Source organism: Equus caballus, chromosome 21 (assembly GCF_041296265.1).
Source record: "Equus caballus isolate H_3958 breed thoroughbred chromosome 21, TB-T2T, whole genome shotgun sequence".
Lineage (NCBI taxonomy): Eukaryota > Metazoa > Chordata > Mammalia > Perissodactyla > Equidae > Equus > Equus caballus.
In genome coordinates, this window is record NC_091704.1 from 28657292 (window position 1) to 28677769 (window position 20478).

At 40.5% G+C, this 20478-nt stretch overlaps 1 protein-coding gene and 1 long non-coding RNA gene across 29 annotated transcripts in view; one reads left to right on the top strand and one right to left on the bottom strand.

Moving 5' to 3' along the window:
* PDE4D (phosphodiesterase 4D) overlaps positions 1 to 20478 on the top strand; it is a 1371041-nt gene that overhangs the window by 1312452 nt on the left and 38111 nt on the right. For 27 of the 28 annotated variants that reach the window (XM_070245831.1, XM_070245829.1, XM_023625252.2 and 24 more), the window contains 1 exon segment: positions 4581 to 4693. In XM_070245831.1, the coding sequence (XP_070101932.1) occupies positions 4581 to 4693 (113 nt within the window). 28 annotated transcript variants of the gene reach the window in all.
* LOC102147475 (uncharacterized) lies at positions 262 to 4918 on the bottom strand. Its single transcript, XR_011430353.1, has 3 exons — positions 4802 to 4918; positions 3094 to 3247; positions 262 to 2777 (listed from the first exon to the last, which is right to left on the bottom strand). It is a non-coding gene; the product is annotated as an uncharacterized lncRNA (long non-coding RNA).

Consider the following 20478-nt stretch of genomic DNA (forward strand, 5'->3'; position numbering starts at 1 on the left):
AAAAACAGTAAGTAGCAAAAGTTAGAGCTAACCTGCACAAATCTTGGACTGTACTGAACTCAGGGAGCGACTAGCTTGAAGCAATACATGGTGAAACAGAAATCATTTTTCTCTAGTTCTGCCTTCTTGAGACACTATCAACTCCATCCTTAGGAATAAAGAGGAAATTCTGGGTGGAATTAGGAGAAGAAAAGCTGAAATTGGTTAGGGATATATTTAAGTATTTGCTTTCAGGAGCTGTTTAGTAAAGTTTTGGTTTGGTTTTTTTTTTTTTTTTTTAATTTTAAGAAAAGTCTGAATCAGCTGTTATAGTTTGTATTTATTTTTTAATTAAGAGTAAGCAAATGGTATCCAAAGTAAGTGATATTTTTTTGGACCTATTCTCTTCATTTACACCAATAGGCCTGTCTAGGAATTATGACAAACCTATCCCGACCTTTAATCACTCAAGTGTTGGCAAAGAACCAACGTCTACACAGTTACACATTACGTAGAGTGGATCCTTTTACCTCAATGGTCAACATCACTGTAAGCTGTGGGTAAGGGTAATTGGCTGAACATTTCACAAGAAAGCGACCTCAACCTCCAGCTAACGGCTGTGGCTGTGAGGCGATTACTCTTTTCCTTTTCAAAGGGAAGCTGCTGCTTCAGCATCTTCTCCTAGAGCCTCTGGCACCGTTTCAGGGCATGTGTCAGGGGAACCCTTGATCGCATCACAATGACGGAAGCCAAGTGCTGGCCTGCAAGAATTGAGGACTGTTTGTTCACAGAAGCTCCTGAGCAGAAGCACCGGTGTTACATAGTACCAGGGGTGTTACATAGTTCAAGGGTGCCTTGAAGAAAACCGATGCTGCTGTAGGAGGGGATTTCCAAAGGCTCAAGCTATTTCTCAGTTGCTGTCCGATAGCCCTCTCCTAGCTTTTATGGAATTTAGCCAACAATTTCTGGCTTGGGCATCTTTCTCCCTGTAGTTCCTTGACTTGGCAAGATTTTGGACAGTTAAATAGAAGAGTTTTCATATAGTTTCAAGTAGTGCCACAGTGAATACTACTCTCTGGGGAGAAAAAGTATTTTTTTTTTAATGAATACAGTATGTGTTCTTGGTAAAATCCAAAATTAAACTAGTTCACTGTTTTTGTCCTATTCGCTGTTGATGACATTTAGGTGTGTTGTTTGGTGTGGTGACTCAATTTCCTGTAGGATAGCTGGCAATCTCACATTGAGGCTTTTTTAGCGGGATGAAAAGGTCAGTTACTCGATGTCTTAGAACATTTGGGGTTAAAATTCCCAAAAGTTAAGCTTTAATAATGATCCTGAAAAACTGTGGCTAGCCAGACTGCCCATAAACCTAGGAATTTGGAAAAAGTTGTATTAACTCTATGCTAATATCAACAATAATTCTTTATTTGAGCAACAGTTTTATAGAACAAACTGTTCTTTACTCTGTTGCTAGTAATTCTTACTTATTGGTATGTTAATGTGCTCCGGTCATTTTTTTTGCATTCTCCAGATTTATGTACAGTGCACACAGAAGTAGTTAGAACTTAAAATACATGTACATACCACATTGTGATTGTATCCAAATGCTGACTCTCAAAAAGCTAATCTATGATTTGGACATAAAGTAGATCTGAAATAAGTAGTCCCTCTTGTCACTGTACTACATTCTTAAGAGCAAGTCCTGTATTTAAGTGCATAACGTCTTGAAGTATTGAAACTTTCCTAAATTACTTCTCCACTATTACGATGAAAAAATACACACTGCAATATAATATGTGGTACTACATCCTGCTAGGTCCAAGGCCTGTATTTCTGAAAAGCTTTGAGAAGTTGGTGAGGATGGGGAGGGGATCCCTGACACTGGGAGGTCTCCCTGGGGCTCTGACTTTCGAAGAGTTGGAGTACAAGGGACAGGGACACAGAAAGCCAAGCCTCAGAGGTGTGGAGAGGGGAATCCTGGCTTCCAGATGTAACCAGTGACTGGGTGAACAAATCCTAGACACAACAGGTTATACATCTTTAACCCATTGGATGTGCTAACCATGGACAACTCTAATGACCTAAAATAAGTTAATTTCTTCTTAAAAATCCCCATATCCTTATTTTATAAAGGAGCAGGAAGGAAAAAGCAAAAAACAAAATAAAACCAGCTAGTAGATGTACTGCCATCACAACTAGGTAATGCGATATTTGCATTTGGAAGATACTTAGTAAAATGAAAATGTGTTATGGTCATAGGCTTAATTATTGTTTTGATCTTTAGGGTATGCGATTACAGGGGACTTTCTACATTACATCTTTGTGTAATGTTTCAATTTTTATAGCAAGCATGTTATTTTTTATATTCTTACAATCAGGGAAAGGCTATACAGATAAAATGTTTGACACTATCTAAAATTATCTTTAAGGTTGTTCCTTTTGTTAGGGAAAAAAGCTCCATCTTACATTTCAATTCACCAGGCAAGATTTAAGCAGCTGTTTGTTCAACTAAAGTATATATTTACAGAGATTGGTGCAGAAAAAAAAAATAACAGAGGCAAATTTTAACCTAGCGTTCTCAAAGTGAATAGCAAACAGTTCAAGAATCCTTGATAATAAGAAGCCACGTGGCACATGTAACAAATAATTGGAAAGTTATTCTAAGTTTTACAAAATTTATATAAAAACCATCTGGAAAATCTCAGGAGCCTGAGATTCAGTCCGTGAAATTCTTTGCTGTGCCTCTGATCGTTTATGGAGCCTACACTTCAAGGGTAGAATCTCTTCTCCTCCAATACCTGTAGATTTGAAGACAAAGAAAAGGGAATTCACCAACTATCATGTAAGCTCTTCAATGTATTCTGTCTAATTGACAATAACAAAGTTTTATAAGATGGACTCTTGGGAGTTCGGCTATTTTTCTCTGCTGAAAGGCTTGCTTATCCACATGCTAATGTAGTGAATTTCTCTGCAATTGATCTGATTATGTAGAGTGCCCATGGTCCCTAGGGTCGGCTTTTGTAGATAGAACTGGCCTCCCTATGATGCCTTTGGATATGGCCTTTTCATTTTCTCATGTTTGTAGTTTATTCTCCGAGTGGTGGGTAGACATACCCTTCCAGACTTTTTCCCTTGGCATCATAAGACCATCCTGGTCTCTGATTTGCAGTTCCACAGACGAAGGGAGCACGTATGCAGGACGTGTAAACTGCCCATACCATGTGGTGCATTCACATTGCTGTTCCTTTGAGATAACTCTTAGACAATTCTGAATGAGAAAATACAGCATATTGTCAAATCTGTGAATTCTAAAGCGTTCCGACGCACAGCATTGTAGGTTTTTGTTTGCTTATTTATGCCCACCCCAAAATTTCCAAGTCTGCTACTTAACAGGGGCTGGGTTGGGCTGGGTACTGAAAGAGTCTGGTCTTAATAGAAACGCGTTTAGTCTCACCACCACCCCCTGGAGTAGGTAAATCCTAAACTCTCGGAAATGAAGCTTCAAAAACCCAAAAACCCCAAACCCCAAACCCTCAGAAACGGTTGCGCGGGTCCTAAGCAACCTCGCTGGTGCCAGCCGGCCGGCTCTCCCGCGAAACCTCGCAGGAAGCGGCGGCCGGTGGAGACGATGAGGCTCTGGCGGTCAGGGCGCCCAGGAGGGGCAGCGGCTCGGCCCGGCCAGGCGCGCGGGGACCGCGGGGGACAGGTGCGCGGGTGCGCGCGCGTGCGCGCCAGCTCCCGCGGGAGCCCCGCGGCGGGCGCTCCACGCCGGGTTTTCCGCCGCGCCCCTCGCGCAGCCCCTCGCAGCCCCCCGACACACGCGCTCGCGCCTCGCCGGCGAGGCTTCAAAGCGAGCGGCGCCCGGCTGCGCTGAGTGATGCCGCGGCGGGGCGGCGGGGCGGCCGGGGCGGCGGCGGCGGCGGCGGCGCGCCGGCTTTGGCCGTTGGGCATCTCGGTGTGAGGGCGTCTAGGAGGCCTGGGCCGCCGAGGGCCGTGAGGGGCGCGAGGGGGAGTGTTCCCGGAAAGCCGCGGCGATGGAGCCGCGCTGCGCCCGCCGCCCGCGGAGTTGAGAAAGAAAACAGGAAACGTGGTGGCCGCACAGCCGGCCGTGGCTGATTCATTCGCTTCGAGGGCAGGCTCGGCAGGCGGGGCGGCGCGGGGCCGGCACCGACCAGATCGTGCCCGGGGACCGGGCGCGCCCTCCGCGGGGCGGGCTCCGAGGCGCGCGCGCCGCCCCTTCGCCGTCCTCCCGGACTGGGACTCTCGCTCGAGCCCGCCGCACCGTCTCAAAGTCGCATCGTGGCTTTTCGGGGCTGTGTCTCCGTGTAAAAGTTGGCTGGCCGCCCCTGGCGCGCCCTGCCTGGACGCCGACCTGAGACGCCAAGCTGGAGAGCCCGTGCTTTCCCGAGCCCGGCCGCCCCGCTAGCAGAGCCCCGGCCCCGCTGGCGGTGCTCGGCTCGGCAATATGAAGGAGCAGCCCTCATGTGCGGGCACCGGGCATCCGAGCATGGCGGGGTACGGCACGATGGCCCCCTTTGAACTCGCTGGCGGCCCGGTGAAGCGCTGGAGAACTGAGTCCCCCTTTCCCTATCTCTTCGCAGAGGAGGCCTATCAGAAACTGGCCAGCGAGACCCTGGAGGAGCTGGACTGGTGTCTGGACCAGCTAGAGACCCTGCAGACCAGGCACTCCGTCAGTGAGATGGCCTCCAACAAGGTAAGCCCCGGCTGTGCTCTCACCGAGGCCCCGAGGCTGCTAATTCCCACGCTGGGGAAGCCACCAGTCCCCGTGGCCCCGGGAAATCTAGAGCTTTGCCACACTTACGGCATGTTGATGGTTCTGCTCTCTTGGAGGAGGGTTCCTGATTCTCTGCCTTCCCTCTCTTCCATTCACCCAGATAGATTAAACAATTTGCAAAAGCAACTTTGACGTAGTTTGATTGCAGTACCCCCAGGACACCGTGAGTGGGTTTTTGGGGGGAGGGGGGCGGGATTCCTAAGTGACACTTTGCCCTTGCAGCAGAAACCCAGTCTGGTCCATTGCCGTTGCATATTTAAGGGTATTCTTTGGATTCCCAGTTGGAGATAAGAGTTGCTAGAGGTCAGTGCAGTCTCTTAGATGTCACCACCTACTGCACTGAAACTCAGAAGAGTTCACTGAGCTTGGACCCTGTAACCCTCATTTATCTAGGTGTCAGGGTACCCTGTAAAAACTGAGCCTTAATATGTTCCCTCGGCCATAAGTGTCCACAGGAAACATCAGCAAAGTTGGAAGGTGCATTCTGATCATTACCTTTGTTTTCATGAATCCGAGAGAGAAAGTCCAGTTTTCTGAGGTCATTGAGTTACAGTGATGCTTCAGTGGGGCATTTGTGCCATATATGCCAAAGTGCTGGTCTTGATGGCTAAAGGACTTTTGGGAGCTGAGAAGTAGCCTTCAGCCTGACACGGCCTTAAAGCAAGGTGGAGTGTTGTCATTTTTGCTGTATTTTTTTGAAATTCCTGGGGTTTTTTTGTCTTTAGTTATGTAAGGAAATAGTTGGGATTATGTGTGTTTTGAATGACTGTTTGGCTGAGGGGTTAGGAAGGGAGGTCTGTGCATGTTGGATGCAGATGGCTGAGGGATGCAGCCGGTAAGGACTGATAACTTTGTGTGGCGATTAGTAACACTTGCCTTTTGAAGATATTTCCATATTTTTGACCACCTATTTGGAAGGTCAGGAAGGCTATACCATTTTACTGTTTATCTGTGTGCCAGTATCTTTCAAGTGATGCTTTTTTTTTTAGCCTACCGTAGTTTTTGTCCCACCTGTTTTTTTCTCATGCAGTTTTTAAAAATACCATAGCGTATCAGTGACCTGATTGTCTTATCTGTTGACAGTGCTTATATAGATAGCATTGTTTTTAGGTGAAAAGTTAGCTTCAGAAATAAACAAAATAAAAGAGACTCCCCAAAGTCACTGTCTGCAGGCACTAACCTACCCATAAGCACACTGATCTCCCATTTGCACACTGGTGATCAAATCTGGGGGTTTTTTGTTGTTATTTGGGCCTCATCAAAATGACCACTTATTGCTCTCTTACTACCTGCTGTGGCATTGGGTGCCATTGTTCTCATCTGGCTACAGATTCTTAGTCGATTGATTAATTCTGTAAAATATAAATTGTTCTTTCATAATTTGATCTATAATAACAGTAGGCGTACGCCGAGTGTCTCCAGTGTCCTACATGCTGAATGGGACCATTCTGCACTGGGCCTGAGCTCTTAATTCTCTTGTCTGGTTAATTTTGTGTAGTAAAAAGAAGAGCCGAACCTGAAGGCACCTAAAGAAATGTGCAAGCATTTGTTTATGTTTTCAAGTTGATTTGACAGTACTTTTTCAGCGAAATGAACCTGACCGGTTACAGCTGCTTTGCCCTCAAATCCATGCTTTTAATGATGAGACCTGTGTTTGAATTTAAAAATTAACATGAAATCTAATAATGTATTGTAAATGATTTCAACTGTCAAGTAATTCATTTATACTTTAAGATAAAAAAAATAAAACTTTAGGTCACAATAATTGGTCAAAATGATTCCTTTCGTTTAAAGGCACCAAATAAGACGGGGATTTTTTTTTTTTTTAACCTTTATTGTGAAACAGGCCCCCAGAGTAGATTTTGAGTTAATTTACAGGTTTAGTATGGGAAGAAGGTTAATTTGGTTGAGATGAAGGCGGGGTTAAGTGAGAAAAGACTTTTTCAAAATGTAGTCATTCTAGCTGTGTTTATGTCTTGTGGTCGAAAGATTATTGACCCGACACTTATTTTTAACATTAAAAAATTTCAACTCTGCTGAAGCTGTTGCTTAAACTTTTAATGTCTCAACCATTTATTTCTCTTTTTCAACCCGTTCATTTCTAAATGAGTGCTAAGCTCCTGTGACTTTTTATAGATGAAGAGGATTAGCTTAGAAGGAAAAAAAGCTCTTGGTAAAGGTTGTAAAGTTACCCTTCTGCTTGGTGACAAGGGCACGAATAAGTCACATCCATATGAGCTGTAAACTGAGTTGGAGCAGCTGATCCGAAGTCCCCATGAGTGATGCTAAACCTGAGTCTGAACTGGAAATGTGACAGCTTGCCTCACATGTCCACTAGGTTGATACGTCTTGGCTATGAATGAATAAGTCTGAAACAGTGCTTTTAAGGCTACTAGCTTTACTACCATCCGTTCTTTTTACATGTACTTGTTTGAAACAACCAGTGTTTCCAGGTTATTCTCTTTTTGCCTTTGAAAAGTCGTGCCATTTTTCTGTTTTCTCTCTTGAGGCTTTTTTTTTTTTAAAAAAAGAATTACTGTAATAGATTAAAATAACACAAAAATACTGGTAGAAGATCAGGATTTTGAAGGGATTATATAGAGAAAGTATTGATTATGGAGATAGATTTGATTATTAGGAAGAAAGAAGTTGATTCCTCAAACTCATTTAACAAACTGGGGTAATAGATTCTTCCTCTGTTTTTAAAAATCTTACTAAAAGGAATCTCAACTATTAGCAGCTTTTAAATGATGCTTTAGCAGCAACCAGCTCCATTTCCTGATGGGTATTGTCATGTGCATAATGCTTCTGATGGTGTCCAGACAGGGAAATGACAGACATCTTGGCCAAGGCCAACCCTGGCTGTAACACAGGTAGAATGCTTGTACCACGTAGGGTAAGAGACTCCAGATGGCGTTTAATTCGAGTGGTTAAATCTACAGCATTTACCCTCATAAGCACATTAATCTGCCTGAGATTTGTACAGATTTCCTTTGGAACCTCATTGCTCAAGTTGGGGGAGGTTTTGGTGAGGTCTCAAAGCTTTGGGAACAGGCAGACCTAAAAGTTGAATCATGGTTTTGTTCCTTATTAGCTGAGTTACATTAGAGAAGTGACTTAAAAATTTTTAGCTTCAGTTTCCTTAGCATAAGATGAGCACAATAATATCTATTTTGAAAGGTCAGTGGAAGAGTTGGAAAGAATATATATAAAACGGCTAGCTAATGAATAGTTCCTGACAATAGTAGGCACTTATCCCCTTGTAATTGGTATTATTATGTGAGGTTTTAAGTCAAACTTCATTGGTTGTCTACTTGACTATGTTTTTTTACCATTCAGTTGTATTTTATGCTTAACATTTTCAGTTTCATGGATCTTTATAATATAATTCTTAAACAGCTATCTTAATGCACATTTCTATATTATAAAAAAATTATATTTACACTTTTTTGGTATAATATAAACATAAACATTTTGAAGTTCTAATTAGAAGTTCAATCTTTTCTTAAATTCCAGTTCCAGAATTTCAGACAGACGAGCTAAACGCTTTTTCTGTTTTACTCTAAAACTGAAAACACAGTACTCATTAATCTTTAGGAAATATTAAATATAATGTGAGATTGGTGGACATATTTCCATCCTTTTGTACAGATTTTGCAAAGCTAAAATGCCTTTTTAGACTATTTTTAAGGCAGAATAATTTCACGGTGTTGTTGGTTACCCTTCCCTTATGGAAAGTAAGGTGAGGACATGAGGAGGGCAGGCCAGAAGTCTAAGCCTCAGGGCTTTCAAAGATTATGCTGTGGAACCCTGCATCTTTATCCTCTTACAACTTAATAATGCACATTTTACCAGGCCTTCAATAGAAAGTGCTGTGATCTTGAAGGAGAAAATGAAATCATTTTGACTTCCCCCCAAAATATACCACTATAAAAATGTATTTTGTTTCTTCTCCGTAATTTTGGGGCAGTTCCAAAATTCCCAACACCATTTTGGTGTTGCTGGAAACTAGCGTGCTTCGAGCTAAAGTCTGTCTGAAAGTTAGGATTCAAGCATGCCTTGAAGAGACTTAAGGTTTTTCTTAAGTTCATTCCAGAAGTACCTATTCCAGCTTTGCCGTTGTAGTCATGACTTCTTTATGAATTTGTCTGTTTGGTTTTGAAAAACCTCTCTATCATAAATTGAGTTGCTTCTCTGGGGTGCTTTGTCTGGGTGTTCTCGCTGTCTGCTCCCCCTGCTGCTTTTTGGCTGTCAGTGCATACAGAACATATACTAGAGCTTTTTGTGACTGTTTACACATTTTCTTCTGGGCAAGAAGGGTATTGGAATGAACATAGAGTGTTCATAAAAGTGGCTAAATCTTAAGATATTTCAGCATTACTGAGTATATGATAACTTTCAGAACAGAAATAAATATTTAACTTTTGCTAAGAAAGAAGCTGAAGTTAGGTGGAAAAGGAATTTTAATTTTATGGAGAGCAAATAGCAATTAACAATCGTTTTCTACATGAAAATATTAAAAATTATTGACATATAGTCATAAGAGAATTGTAAAGAGTTAACCAACATGCCTAAAGGAACACTTTAAATTTTAAAAGAAAATGTCTCCTGTAACTATAGAAACTCAACTTATTGATGTTTTGAGTTTGCTCTCTGCTTTTTCATCCGCTTAATGAAAGTAGATTTGTAAAGATTTATGTAGTTGACATATAGAGCCTTAAAGTTAAAATGAAGGATTGGGAATGCTTGTTTTTATGATCACTATTAGAAAAAAATGCTTTCTTTGCTTTTATTTTAAGTAATAATAAAAAGAGAGAAACACTTTTAACAGACATTTTTATATTTCATTGAATAGTAAAGCCCTTGATTTTAACTTAATAAAATAGTACGATTAAAGCAAATCTTAATTTGTCTCTATTGTCATCAACTCAGTTCCCATATCAGTATTTAGTGGCAGTAACTTAAATATCCGTAACATTTAATTATCAAAACTTCTAATTTTTGTGATTCAATAAATTAGTCATTACCAGAGAAATTCCTTTCAGTTATTACATTTTGATTCACGTATGGGATAGCAGTGACTTCTGTCTCAGAGCTTTATGAACTATGTCCTTCTTGTTAAATTTCAAAACAAAAGGCTTGGTCAAGATAAAATAGTACTTTTCCCAATGTTATGGAGAGATTGAACAAACTTTTTTTTCCCCAGATAGCAAGAATGATGGATAATGCTTTTGTTCAATTTAAGAAGACTTCTATGATAGTCACAAAGATTGTAGCTATTACTAAAGATACACATATGTGGCAGATGTGAAATGCTGATAATGTCATGGTTTTCAATTGATCTGTCCATAAAATATGTAGAATCAGATTTTCTCTTTTTCAGAAAGAACTGACCCTTTAAAATGCAAATAGCTGAGGTTGATTTGTGAGGGCATAGCTCTGCCAGGGCCGTGGTGCTGTACCTGGCTATTTGTTATGATGATTTAGCTGGCACTCTTAGTCTGAGATCTTTCTGGGAAATAGAGAGATGGGTAGTCCTTTATTTTAATATTCACACTAGCTTTAAAAGACATTTTCTTTTATTCCCTGTCACAGGGATCGAGGGGTGAGCCTTAGTGTTTGCTTAAACAACCAACAATTCTGCTGTGTTCATTAGGAAATTAAATTGGATTAACGACTGCAGTGATGATAGGCTTATTACACTTTCTACATCTCTTTAATGAAATATTTTTCTTCATTATTATTGTTTAGTGTTCTGGGCTTTTTGCTGTTGTTTTGCTGTACTTTGTGTGTGATGAGGATGAGTGAAGTTTGCTCCCTGGCCTGGCATGTACACCAGTGATACTTATGGCAGCTTTGTAGGGTGGAAAGAACATCGATGTTTTTTGTCAGTTGGCTTCAAATTCCAGCTCTTCTTCTTATCTAATATTTTGGGCAATATGCCTCACTTCTCAGAATTTCAAATTTTTCATTTATAAATGGGGATAATAAAGAGGAAAATAAAATTGAAAGGTTGTTGGGAGCATTAGATATAATGTATAGAAAGCTCAGTTTGGTGCGTAACACATACTGGGTGCTCAATACATGATGTGTAATTTCTTCTTTGTCTACCATATATTGGAAAAGAGAGATTAAGAAAAACCATGTGTCATATACTCCTCGCAATGTAAGACCATAATATTTCTTAGAAGAAAAACGTGACCTTTCTATTCTGTAACTAATAACAATCTAAATTAGTGTTGCTCAGACTTCCTGTTTACATTCATAATTGTTATATATTGAATATTTTTATTTAAAGCATTTCTATTTTAAATGTCAATACCCACCTGAGTGCCTCATCTAATACATAACAAAATGAGAAAATGTCCATCCATGCCACCTTAAAGCATTTTGCTTAGAACTCACAGACACTGGGCATGCTTGTGGATATACTAGTCTAAATCGGCATCAAGAACAATTTTTGGAGTCATTTTTGGTTAGAAAGATGTTTGTTTTAAACAACCTGTGGTTTTCCTTCTCTGCCATTAATGGGATCTCCCCACTAGAGGAGAAAATGCCAGATTTCATCAGCAGAAATCTTCCGTTCATTAGACATTCGTTCTTCAGGCAGAATGGTCTGTGGATTTAGAGGTCTCTCCTGGAGCCAGACTACCTGGTTTGGATTCACTCTCTCTGCCTTTTACTGGGTGTAAATTAAACGACTTACCTTCTGGGCCTCAGTTTCCTCGTCTGTTGAATAGTTGCTGTGATTTGATGAATTAAAAGATGGGAATTGTCTAGACAGAGTCAGGAACACAGTGCGTGCTCAGTAAGGTGAAGTCCTTTATTTCCGTCTATTAGGGAATATCATGTTTCTTTTCTCATTTTGTGGGGTGAGGGTTGGAGAAAGGTATTTGCCATCCTGAAACCTGTGCTTCCAGTGAGCTTTTCAGAGGGAATGGTGGCCTGATGACATCGATGCTAACCAAATAGGACTGACTGTTGGACGGTTTCACTTGCTCTTCTTCCCATCAGTGACTTTTCAAGGAGTTTACCTTTTGTTTCTCTGTGTGATTTTATAGTATAGCCCATCAAACTGCCCTGAGCTTTTATCAGAATATCTAAAACTCTTTGAGCTATTTGTAGCAGAAATACATAAAGCAGTAGAGAATAGTCTAGCCAGTTTTTTTCATAAATGAAACCTGTTAATTCTGTGCATGAGACTGAAAATAACCTAGGCACAGAATCTCTTAATATAATTTAAAATTAAGAAACGTGTATTAAGCACATAGCATCCCATTACATCTCTCACCATCTTAACTATCTAGTATATACACAAATATTTGCTTGCTCTGTCAGCTGAGAGGGCCTAAAGCAATGACACCCCAGTAGCAATGAACACCTCTGGCACCCTCATCTTGGTTTCTAATACCATTCTCCAACCAAAGGAACCAGGATTCCTTGGAGAAATAGCTGATTCTAGAACTGGGACAGGAAATGAGGCTGGACCATGTTGTAGTACCAGAAAGTAAGGAAGTCCTCAAACATTGATGGGAACATCACAAAGGAACACAGGAGCAAACTGAAAGAGCTCCCAATTACCAAAGCTGGAACTGTTTGATCAAGAAAATAAACGAGTATTGGGATATAACCTAAAGTATAAACTATAAATATCCATGAGTTCATATTGGTAGAAATAATTTATTGAATAAATAATTACATGGGGAGAATAGACAAATCTGTGCAGAAGAATTCCAAAATAATTTATGTAGATACTCCACCCTCAAGGAGGCAGAGCGTAACTCTCCACTCCTTAAGTGTGGGCTGTGCATATTGACTTCCTTCTAAAAAGCGCGGTGTGGAAGAACATAACAGAGTACCCCTCTAGTGGACAAACCTGATGCACACACACTTCCTCTGCCAGGGGATCCAAGTTAACAGCAGCAGTGGGACGTAGGTTGCCTTGATAGGATCTGATGAAAATGGTACTTTACATCTGTGGTCTTCCTGCCAAAAGCATATAACCCCACTCTAATCATGAGAAAAGTATCAGATAAGTCTTAGTTGAGGGACGTTCTACAAAATACCTAACAAGATACTCCTCAAAACTGTCAAGGTTATCAGAAACAAGGAAAATCTGAGAAACTGTCACAGCCAAGAAGAGCCTGAGGAGACATGACGACTAAATGTCAGGTGGCATCCTGGATGGGATCCTGGAACAGAAAAAGAACATTAAGTGAAAGCTAAGCAAATCTGAATAAAGTGTGGACTTTAGTTAATAACGATGTATTGGTATTGGTTCAATAGTTGTGACAAATGGTCATACTAACGTAGCATGTTAATAATAGGGGAAAATGGGAATTGGGAATATGGGAACTCTCTATACTTTTCACAATTGTTCTGTAAATCTAAAACTTTTCTAAAATAAAAAGTTTATTCAATCTTAACCATCCTTGAAGGCCTATCTGGAATGCCACCTCCTCTGTGAAGCCTTTTCTGTCTTGTCTTCCCCCATGTCTCTCATTGCAGCCTCCCTTAATTGGGTGTAACGTCTTTCTCCTTTGACCTTCCGCAGGACTTTCTTTGTAGTTCTCTTAATTCTTAATGTAATATTTGTTTCTTTGTTTTATTCTTATCACATTGTACATTAGGTCATCAGCCTTACTCCTTTTCTAGCCCTCGTTACGTCGGACACAAAACTGTTGAGTAGGTGCTCAGTAATATTGGGTGAATTATATGAATGGTATTGTGGTGATTCTTGAAATGCAGCTTTAAATGTTTCTGCTCTCAGTGCTCTATGAATCACTACTGATCAGTCTCAGGGACTAAGGTTAATTTTACTCTTCTAAGCCCTGAGTGCTTAGAAGATAAAATTTCTTCCGTTATGGGTCACAGCTTCAATTTTACTGTTTGTCAGATCCTTTTAAAGGGAATTACTGACCATTTGGTCAAAGAATTGAAGAAATTTATTCTAAGTTTTCTGTCTAGTGTCATTTGAGTGACATTAATACAAATTAATAAAATGAAAATATAATCTGTGCCTGCCTACATCTTAGTTCTTTGGTAGTTTTGGTAGTATTTAGCATGATCAGTATTTCAAAACATCTTTGTTACTGTTATCCATTATCCTTCTCAGACTCAAGTCTTTATGTTCAAACTAAAAGAGACAGAAGTGATCATTTGTCTGACTCATCTAGTTTAAGTTGGAAATTGAGGCCCAAACCTTGCCCAGGTCCACCTAGGTCGTTAGAAATCTCCTGACTTCTTATGTAGCTCACTTTCTAGAGGGTCTCTGCATCATTTTGCATCATCTCTGTAGCCTTTATCTCAGCTTGTGTTCATGAGCTGGGGGAGAGAGAGACTTTTCCTTTTTTCTTTGAGTGTGTTAATGGACTACAAGCCATATTTCTGGTAAGCATGTAGATTCAATAACTGTTCAGACACATAAACAGTGATTTTCTACCCAGCCACTAGGAGTATTGATGAGGCCTTCTACATCAGTTCTAGCCCAAACCCAGTGAGTGTCAATATATCATTTTATAGTTGGTCGTATAAATCAGTACGTATGCATGATGCTGGTTAAGGTAAATGCCATTTCTCGCCTTGGATCCGTAGACTTAGGGTCTGTGCATTACAGTTGATGCCTTGCAAGAAGGTGTTTTTCTTTCGTTGACAAGAATCCTGATCATTTCCCACTTAAGAATCTCAGTTCCGCTTATAGACACTCATCAGAAATTGTAGCATAGGTTATGCTCAGAGTAGTCTCATCTCTTTTAAATTAACAGCGTATAGTACACAGAGAAAAACCACATAGGCCATATTGATGGCTGTAAACTGTTCTCCTTTCTCTGTACCCATTTTAGCAGTAACATCCTGGTTATAGGTTTGTTCCAACTAAAAATGACTTATCTGACCACTTCTCCTGCTAGCCGGGGAAGAAAAGTGTGTTTGTTGGCTTTTGTGTGTTAGGGAGTATTCTGCGTAGTTTTACCAGGGCATGCTTGGGTTCCCGTCACCATTCTGGTCTGCTGCACTGTAATCCCTACACTGGCGGCCTTCGGCTTTTTTTACTGGCAAGCAGTGTGCTGTGCAGACATGGGCACCATAATAGGAAACACCTCGGCCTGTCATAAACAGGTCTGGAGAGTAGAAAGCACAGGCTGACAGGGATGTGTCCATAGCAACCAGCAGAGATGAGGCTGCCATCATGGAGTAAGTGCAGGCTGATATCTGTCTTCTTCATTTCAGAAAATAACTGGCTGATTTTCAGCTGCCTTCCAATGTTGGCATAGCTGCGTTTTGGTTGCTTGGTTTTGTTGTAGACCTGATTATCGATAAAGACATCTTAAATAACACTCTGCAAAATATTTTGAGACAACATATCAAAGTGTTTTCTTTTTGTTATTCTCCTTTTAATTCTACCTGATCATTCCAATCCAAACCCTTTAGGGAGAAAAACCAGACATTTCATGACAGTGGGAAAATATTTTTAAAAAAAAGAGTCATAAAAAATCAAATTTTGTGTCTATGTAAAGAATTATAAATTATACAGAATTACAAAGAAAAGAGCATTTCTTAGTAAGGTGACTTTCTGTTGTTTATGCCTTTACATCAAGTTCAAATTTTAGAAAAGGAGAAGGTTCTTTGACTAAGAAAGATTCTATTTTATATTTCCTAGTTTTTTTTAGCTTCAGAAAAGTGGTGAACTACAACTTTAACAATAATGGGCTTTGTCTCGAGAATTGAGGATCAATTTCAAATTTGGAAGGGCTTTAACAGTTTTTAAAAGAGAGAAATGCTTTCATGGGTGCTTTAAATACATAGAGGTGTCATTTCATTATTTGCAAGGAAGCCTTATTTCACAAAAGAGGTTAAAGACTGTAAAAGATGAAAAAAGCTATAATTCCATTAAAAGAATTCAAAAATTAGGATAGAGCTAAGAGAACTGAAGTCTTGAATCTTTTTTCTTCTTTTCTTTTTCGAGAGCTTTGCTCAAAGCCTTTCATAGGTTGGGTGTTCAGTGGATGTTTGCTTCCCTCTCCTTTCTGGGTTTTAGTAAGCACTGATCCTCTTGTATTTTTTATTTTGGATATTTCAAGTCAGGTTCAACAATATGCTCTTATAAGAATGACACTAATTAACATTGTCTTTGGTATAAATTTTGATTTTCTGTTTTTTGTTTTCTTAATCTTATATTCTCAGTATGATCTCTTAGATCTCTATAAGGGTAAAAAGAAGTCATAGGAATATTTTACTAGAAATATTCTCATTTATTTAATATACGTTGGGAAAGATTAGTTTACTTTCTCCTAGAAGATACTGTTTGGGCCTAAATCTTCATTTTTCTATATAGTGTTAGTGAGCAGTAAAATGATATAAAGGTTCATAGTAGAAGAGACCAAAGACTTGCATCATTACAGACTGAATAGTCAGTCCCTATGTAAGAGGAATTTGTTCTCGCAAAAGTAGAATTCAGTGGTGAAATTATTTATTGTCCCTTAACCCTATTTTTGAACATTTTGCTGTCCTCCATTTCATACATATGAGCAGTTTTTGACCATAGCTGGTCAGGAAACAACAGCATGTACCTTATTTCTAATGTAAGGCGTGATCCTGGTGTTTCCTCATCCCTCAAACCTTAATTTCTAACTTAGTCCTAGAAACAATACACTACATGCCAAAAAATTTGTCCCACTTGTAAAGATGAAAAACTGAGGCTTATTTAAACTTGTCCAAGATCCATATGCTTCTTAATAGATATAAAGATAGTTGATTTTCTGAACGTAGCATCTGGGGGGAGGATGGCGAAATAGAAAAACAAGTGTTTGTTTTCAGGATGCGTTTTGAAAATGTGTCCTAATAATCTTTTTAAAATTTATTTAATGAGCTCTAGATTCCAAAATACTGAAAATAACTTCAGCAAAGTAAAATTCGTGGAGCGGAATCCCATAGTGCAGATTATTCTGCCTGCCTTGTTCTGTGTCGTGCCGGGATGGGAGCAGAACAGACCTACCCAGCTCCTGGCTCCTCAGAAGGCTATGATGGTGAGACAGTGTGCTAAGTTGGGAGTCACCCTAGTAAGCAGGTAGTTAACAGGGCACAGGTATAAATTGAAGGGTAATGGGGTCAGTAGGGTGAGAAGACCAGGTGACTAAAGCAGATCTGAGATTCTGAGCTGGCAGGGGATTTGGAGGAGGGGGTAGAATTGGATGGGATGAAGCTTGATTTCTAGGGCAGCACAGAGACAAGGTATAGGATAAACTCAGGGGATGTGTAAGCAGTGTCGGGGTTCTTAAAATGGCCTATTACTATGGGGTCGCCTTGGAGGCCTGTGTTTTTAGTGGGGGCAAAATGGGGAGGGAAGATGGACTTGTGGATAAAGTGAGGAATGAAGATTGAAGGAGGGAAAGGGAGAGAGAAAACATATTAGGCAGTGAGATGGGGAAGGGGAGGGGTGGGAAAGAAAGGGATGTCTGCCTGGGCTGACTTAGGATCAGGGCTGTCCTTGGCTGGAGGCAGGCTGACCAGTTCGTGTTCCTGCCCCCTGTTCACCTCAGGGTTCAGATGGTGAAATCTGGCTGGAATGACCCTTTGGGACAGCCTTGAAGAAAAAAAGAAATCCCAGATGGGTCAGCATGAGGGTGTGAATGTTTAAGGGAGGGCAGTCAGCTGTGGGGGTGGGGGTGGGGAGAGAGCTGACTGGAGAGGGGAGACTTATGGGCAGAGTGTAATTCATGAGGCACGAGTCTTTTTTAGCACCAGTAGCTGGCGTCACCTCCTTCACCTGTTGCCTCCTTGAGTCATGGCCCAGTGGCAGCATGGGAGGGTTGTCACATCCAACTGCTGGGACATCTTCTGAGGAACCTGTTGCCTGGGAATGAGGACGTGGGACAGCAAGGTACAAGCTGGAACAGGGTGAAGAGAGATTGTGTCAAAATAAGTATAGCTGAATTCACTGTAGTATATCGTCATTATTAGATGCCAAAAGAGAAAAGTGGAGCAGAATAATAGATGACAAATGTGAACTTGTATCTTGATTCTGCTTTAAATCTCCTAAATTCCAGTGAGCTTAGCAATTCCTCTTCCGGATATAAATCTACGCCACACTAGAGTTGTGACTCTGGATAATTAAATTGCTTCAACCTCTCTGAGCCTCTGTTTTCTCTGTAAATCAGGACTAACAAAATCTCTCTCACAGGACTGTTGTGAGAATTAAATGAACACTTATGTCAAGGGCGTAGTGTGGTGTGCACACACGTAATGGGTACTCCGGCCTATCTTTAGTAGGGATGGAATTGGAACTATTTTTAAACTTAAAAGATGAACTTTATATGCTGCCATATAGGTAACCCAATGCAACTGCAGCTTGAATCAACAGGCCTGGACGAAAGTGCTCACCGAGTGTGCCTTTGAAATCCTGATACCCAGACTTGGTGATTTATGGGACCTCACTAGCTTGCATATGTGATGGCTCACTGAATTTGTTTACTTTAGTTTTAGCTCGGTTACCTAGCACTCTATGATAGCATATTTTTATTTACATTCTCACTGACTGCTTGATTATGATTACTCTGAAAGAATATGTATGAAGGCAGCCATGAAAGAAACTTATTAGAGTTGGGAGGGTCTCATGTAAATCTTCAATCTACTTTGTCTAAAAATTGGTATACTTTGCTTTTCCCTTGCCCTGAATGACCTCTCAGGCCCCCCAAGTGATTTTTCTGATTCTGTGAAATGTAGAGATTGTGATTATTAACAAAGTGTCAAAAATCAATCAGTATCAGGTTACTGGGTCTCTCTTTTTGGGGAAGGTAGAAACAAGAACCAAAAATAGACCCTTTAATCATTGTACAGATTTAAAATGGCAGTCTAGCTGAGAAACCAGGAGTGGATGAAATGACCTTGAACCTAGTTCCAGCCCATGGTGAGGTCTTAGTCATGACAGTCACCATGGCCAGAGGGAGAAGAAACTCCCAGCAGTGGAGTTGCTGTAAGAGTTGAAAATGAGTTGATCCCTTCCATTTTCCACTTGCTGTCAGTCACTCTGCAGAGAAATGAAACTGGTATGCTTAATACAAGTTTTTTGAGTTTTTTTAAATTCCAGAAGCCCTTAGAGGTGAAGGAGATTTGTGAGATCAACCTGTTCACCTCCTTCATTTTACTGATGAGGTCACCAGGCACAGGAAAGTTAGAGTGACTCAGAACAAAACAGTCCTGTGTTATTTTTGTCAAAACTTTTATCTTGTGGCGAATAAAAATTGTTTGTTGCCAGACAAGAGCCTGATTTCAGTCTTTATTGACATCGTCACTTTTGAATGGAATTTTCATTTTGGTGTGTCTTTATTATTTGTATTTGGTCCTTACCTATTCTCTAGACCACATACCGTTTTCATGTGAGAAGTAAATCATTAGGTGCTGGTGATGGTGGTGGTGTTTTGTACTTCAAATAACCAGAGTCCAATATTTAGGCTTTCACTCAGGATTTTTGTTTTTGCCTCATTACTGTAGGATGTATATCTGCTCCAAAGGTTTTTATAGACAAAAATGAGCCTTTTATATATCTGTATTTGTTTTCAAACACATAGATAGATATGTATATAGATAGATAGATGTAAAAGGATATAGGCATACACACTGAAAATATAGCTAGCCATGTGAGCAAGCCTGTTGTGTGGTAATGAATGAGAGAACAACTCTTGGTGTTCTGGTCCTGTAGAGGAGTTCAGAGTGTGTTCGACACTGAGGACCAGAGTGATTGGGAAGCATCCTAGAAAAAGTGCTCCTTTGCTGGATCTTGAACATCGAGGATTCATATAGATTGCTAACAAGGGAGGAGATGGTGTTCCCGGGCTAGACGAGGCAGGGTGGGATGGGACACTTTTGGGGGTTTACCTTTCTTTTGTGTTGTGGGAGTGGGAGTGGGTGAGTAGTGGGTGTTGTGGATGAGTGAGCCTGTCTGGAACAGATAATCTGATTACAGGAACAGAGGCAGGTGTGAGAAATGTGATTGGAGCCACACTGCAGAGTACCTTAAATGCCAGAGGAAGTCATTTGCTCATTATCCTCTACGTCCTGAAGAACCCTTGCATTTTATCATGGGAAAATATTACAAGGAAAATAGCAACAAAATGATTTTAGAAAGATAAATCTGGTGGTAGTATGCAGGATGGATCATGTTGAGGGGAAATACTGAAAGCAAGAAGTGTCTGTTGGGGAATTAGACATATAAGTGATGAGGGGCTGAAATGGGATGGGAATGAAAAGAAGGGACTGAGTAGGAGAAAGATTGCCCAGGAAAGGTGACAGGATGCATAAGACTTTGGGGAGCGGAAGCCAGAAGAAAGTATGAAACTCTAAACCCAAGTAATAGAAAGGATGATGGTTCAAAAACAAGGAAGAGAAGTTAATTTGGGGGATGGGGGGGAGGTGGAAGGTATGGCAGTTACATTTTGAGCCATGAAATTGAGGCAAGACTACATATCTAAATAGAAATGCGCTGTAGGCCTTCTGTTGTCAGGACTGCATTTCTGGTGAAAGGACAGGACCTTACCTGGGAGTTACCTGCACAGAGTGGATGGTTAAGACCTGAGGGCTCATCTGTAACAGGGGAATAATCGTAGTCCTCATAGGGTTATTATTAGAAATAATATAAGTAAAAATAAATGTAGTAATTCCAGGAAACTACTCAGCACTATCCTTGACACATAGAGGACAATAAATACTAC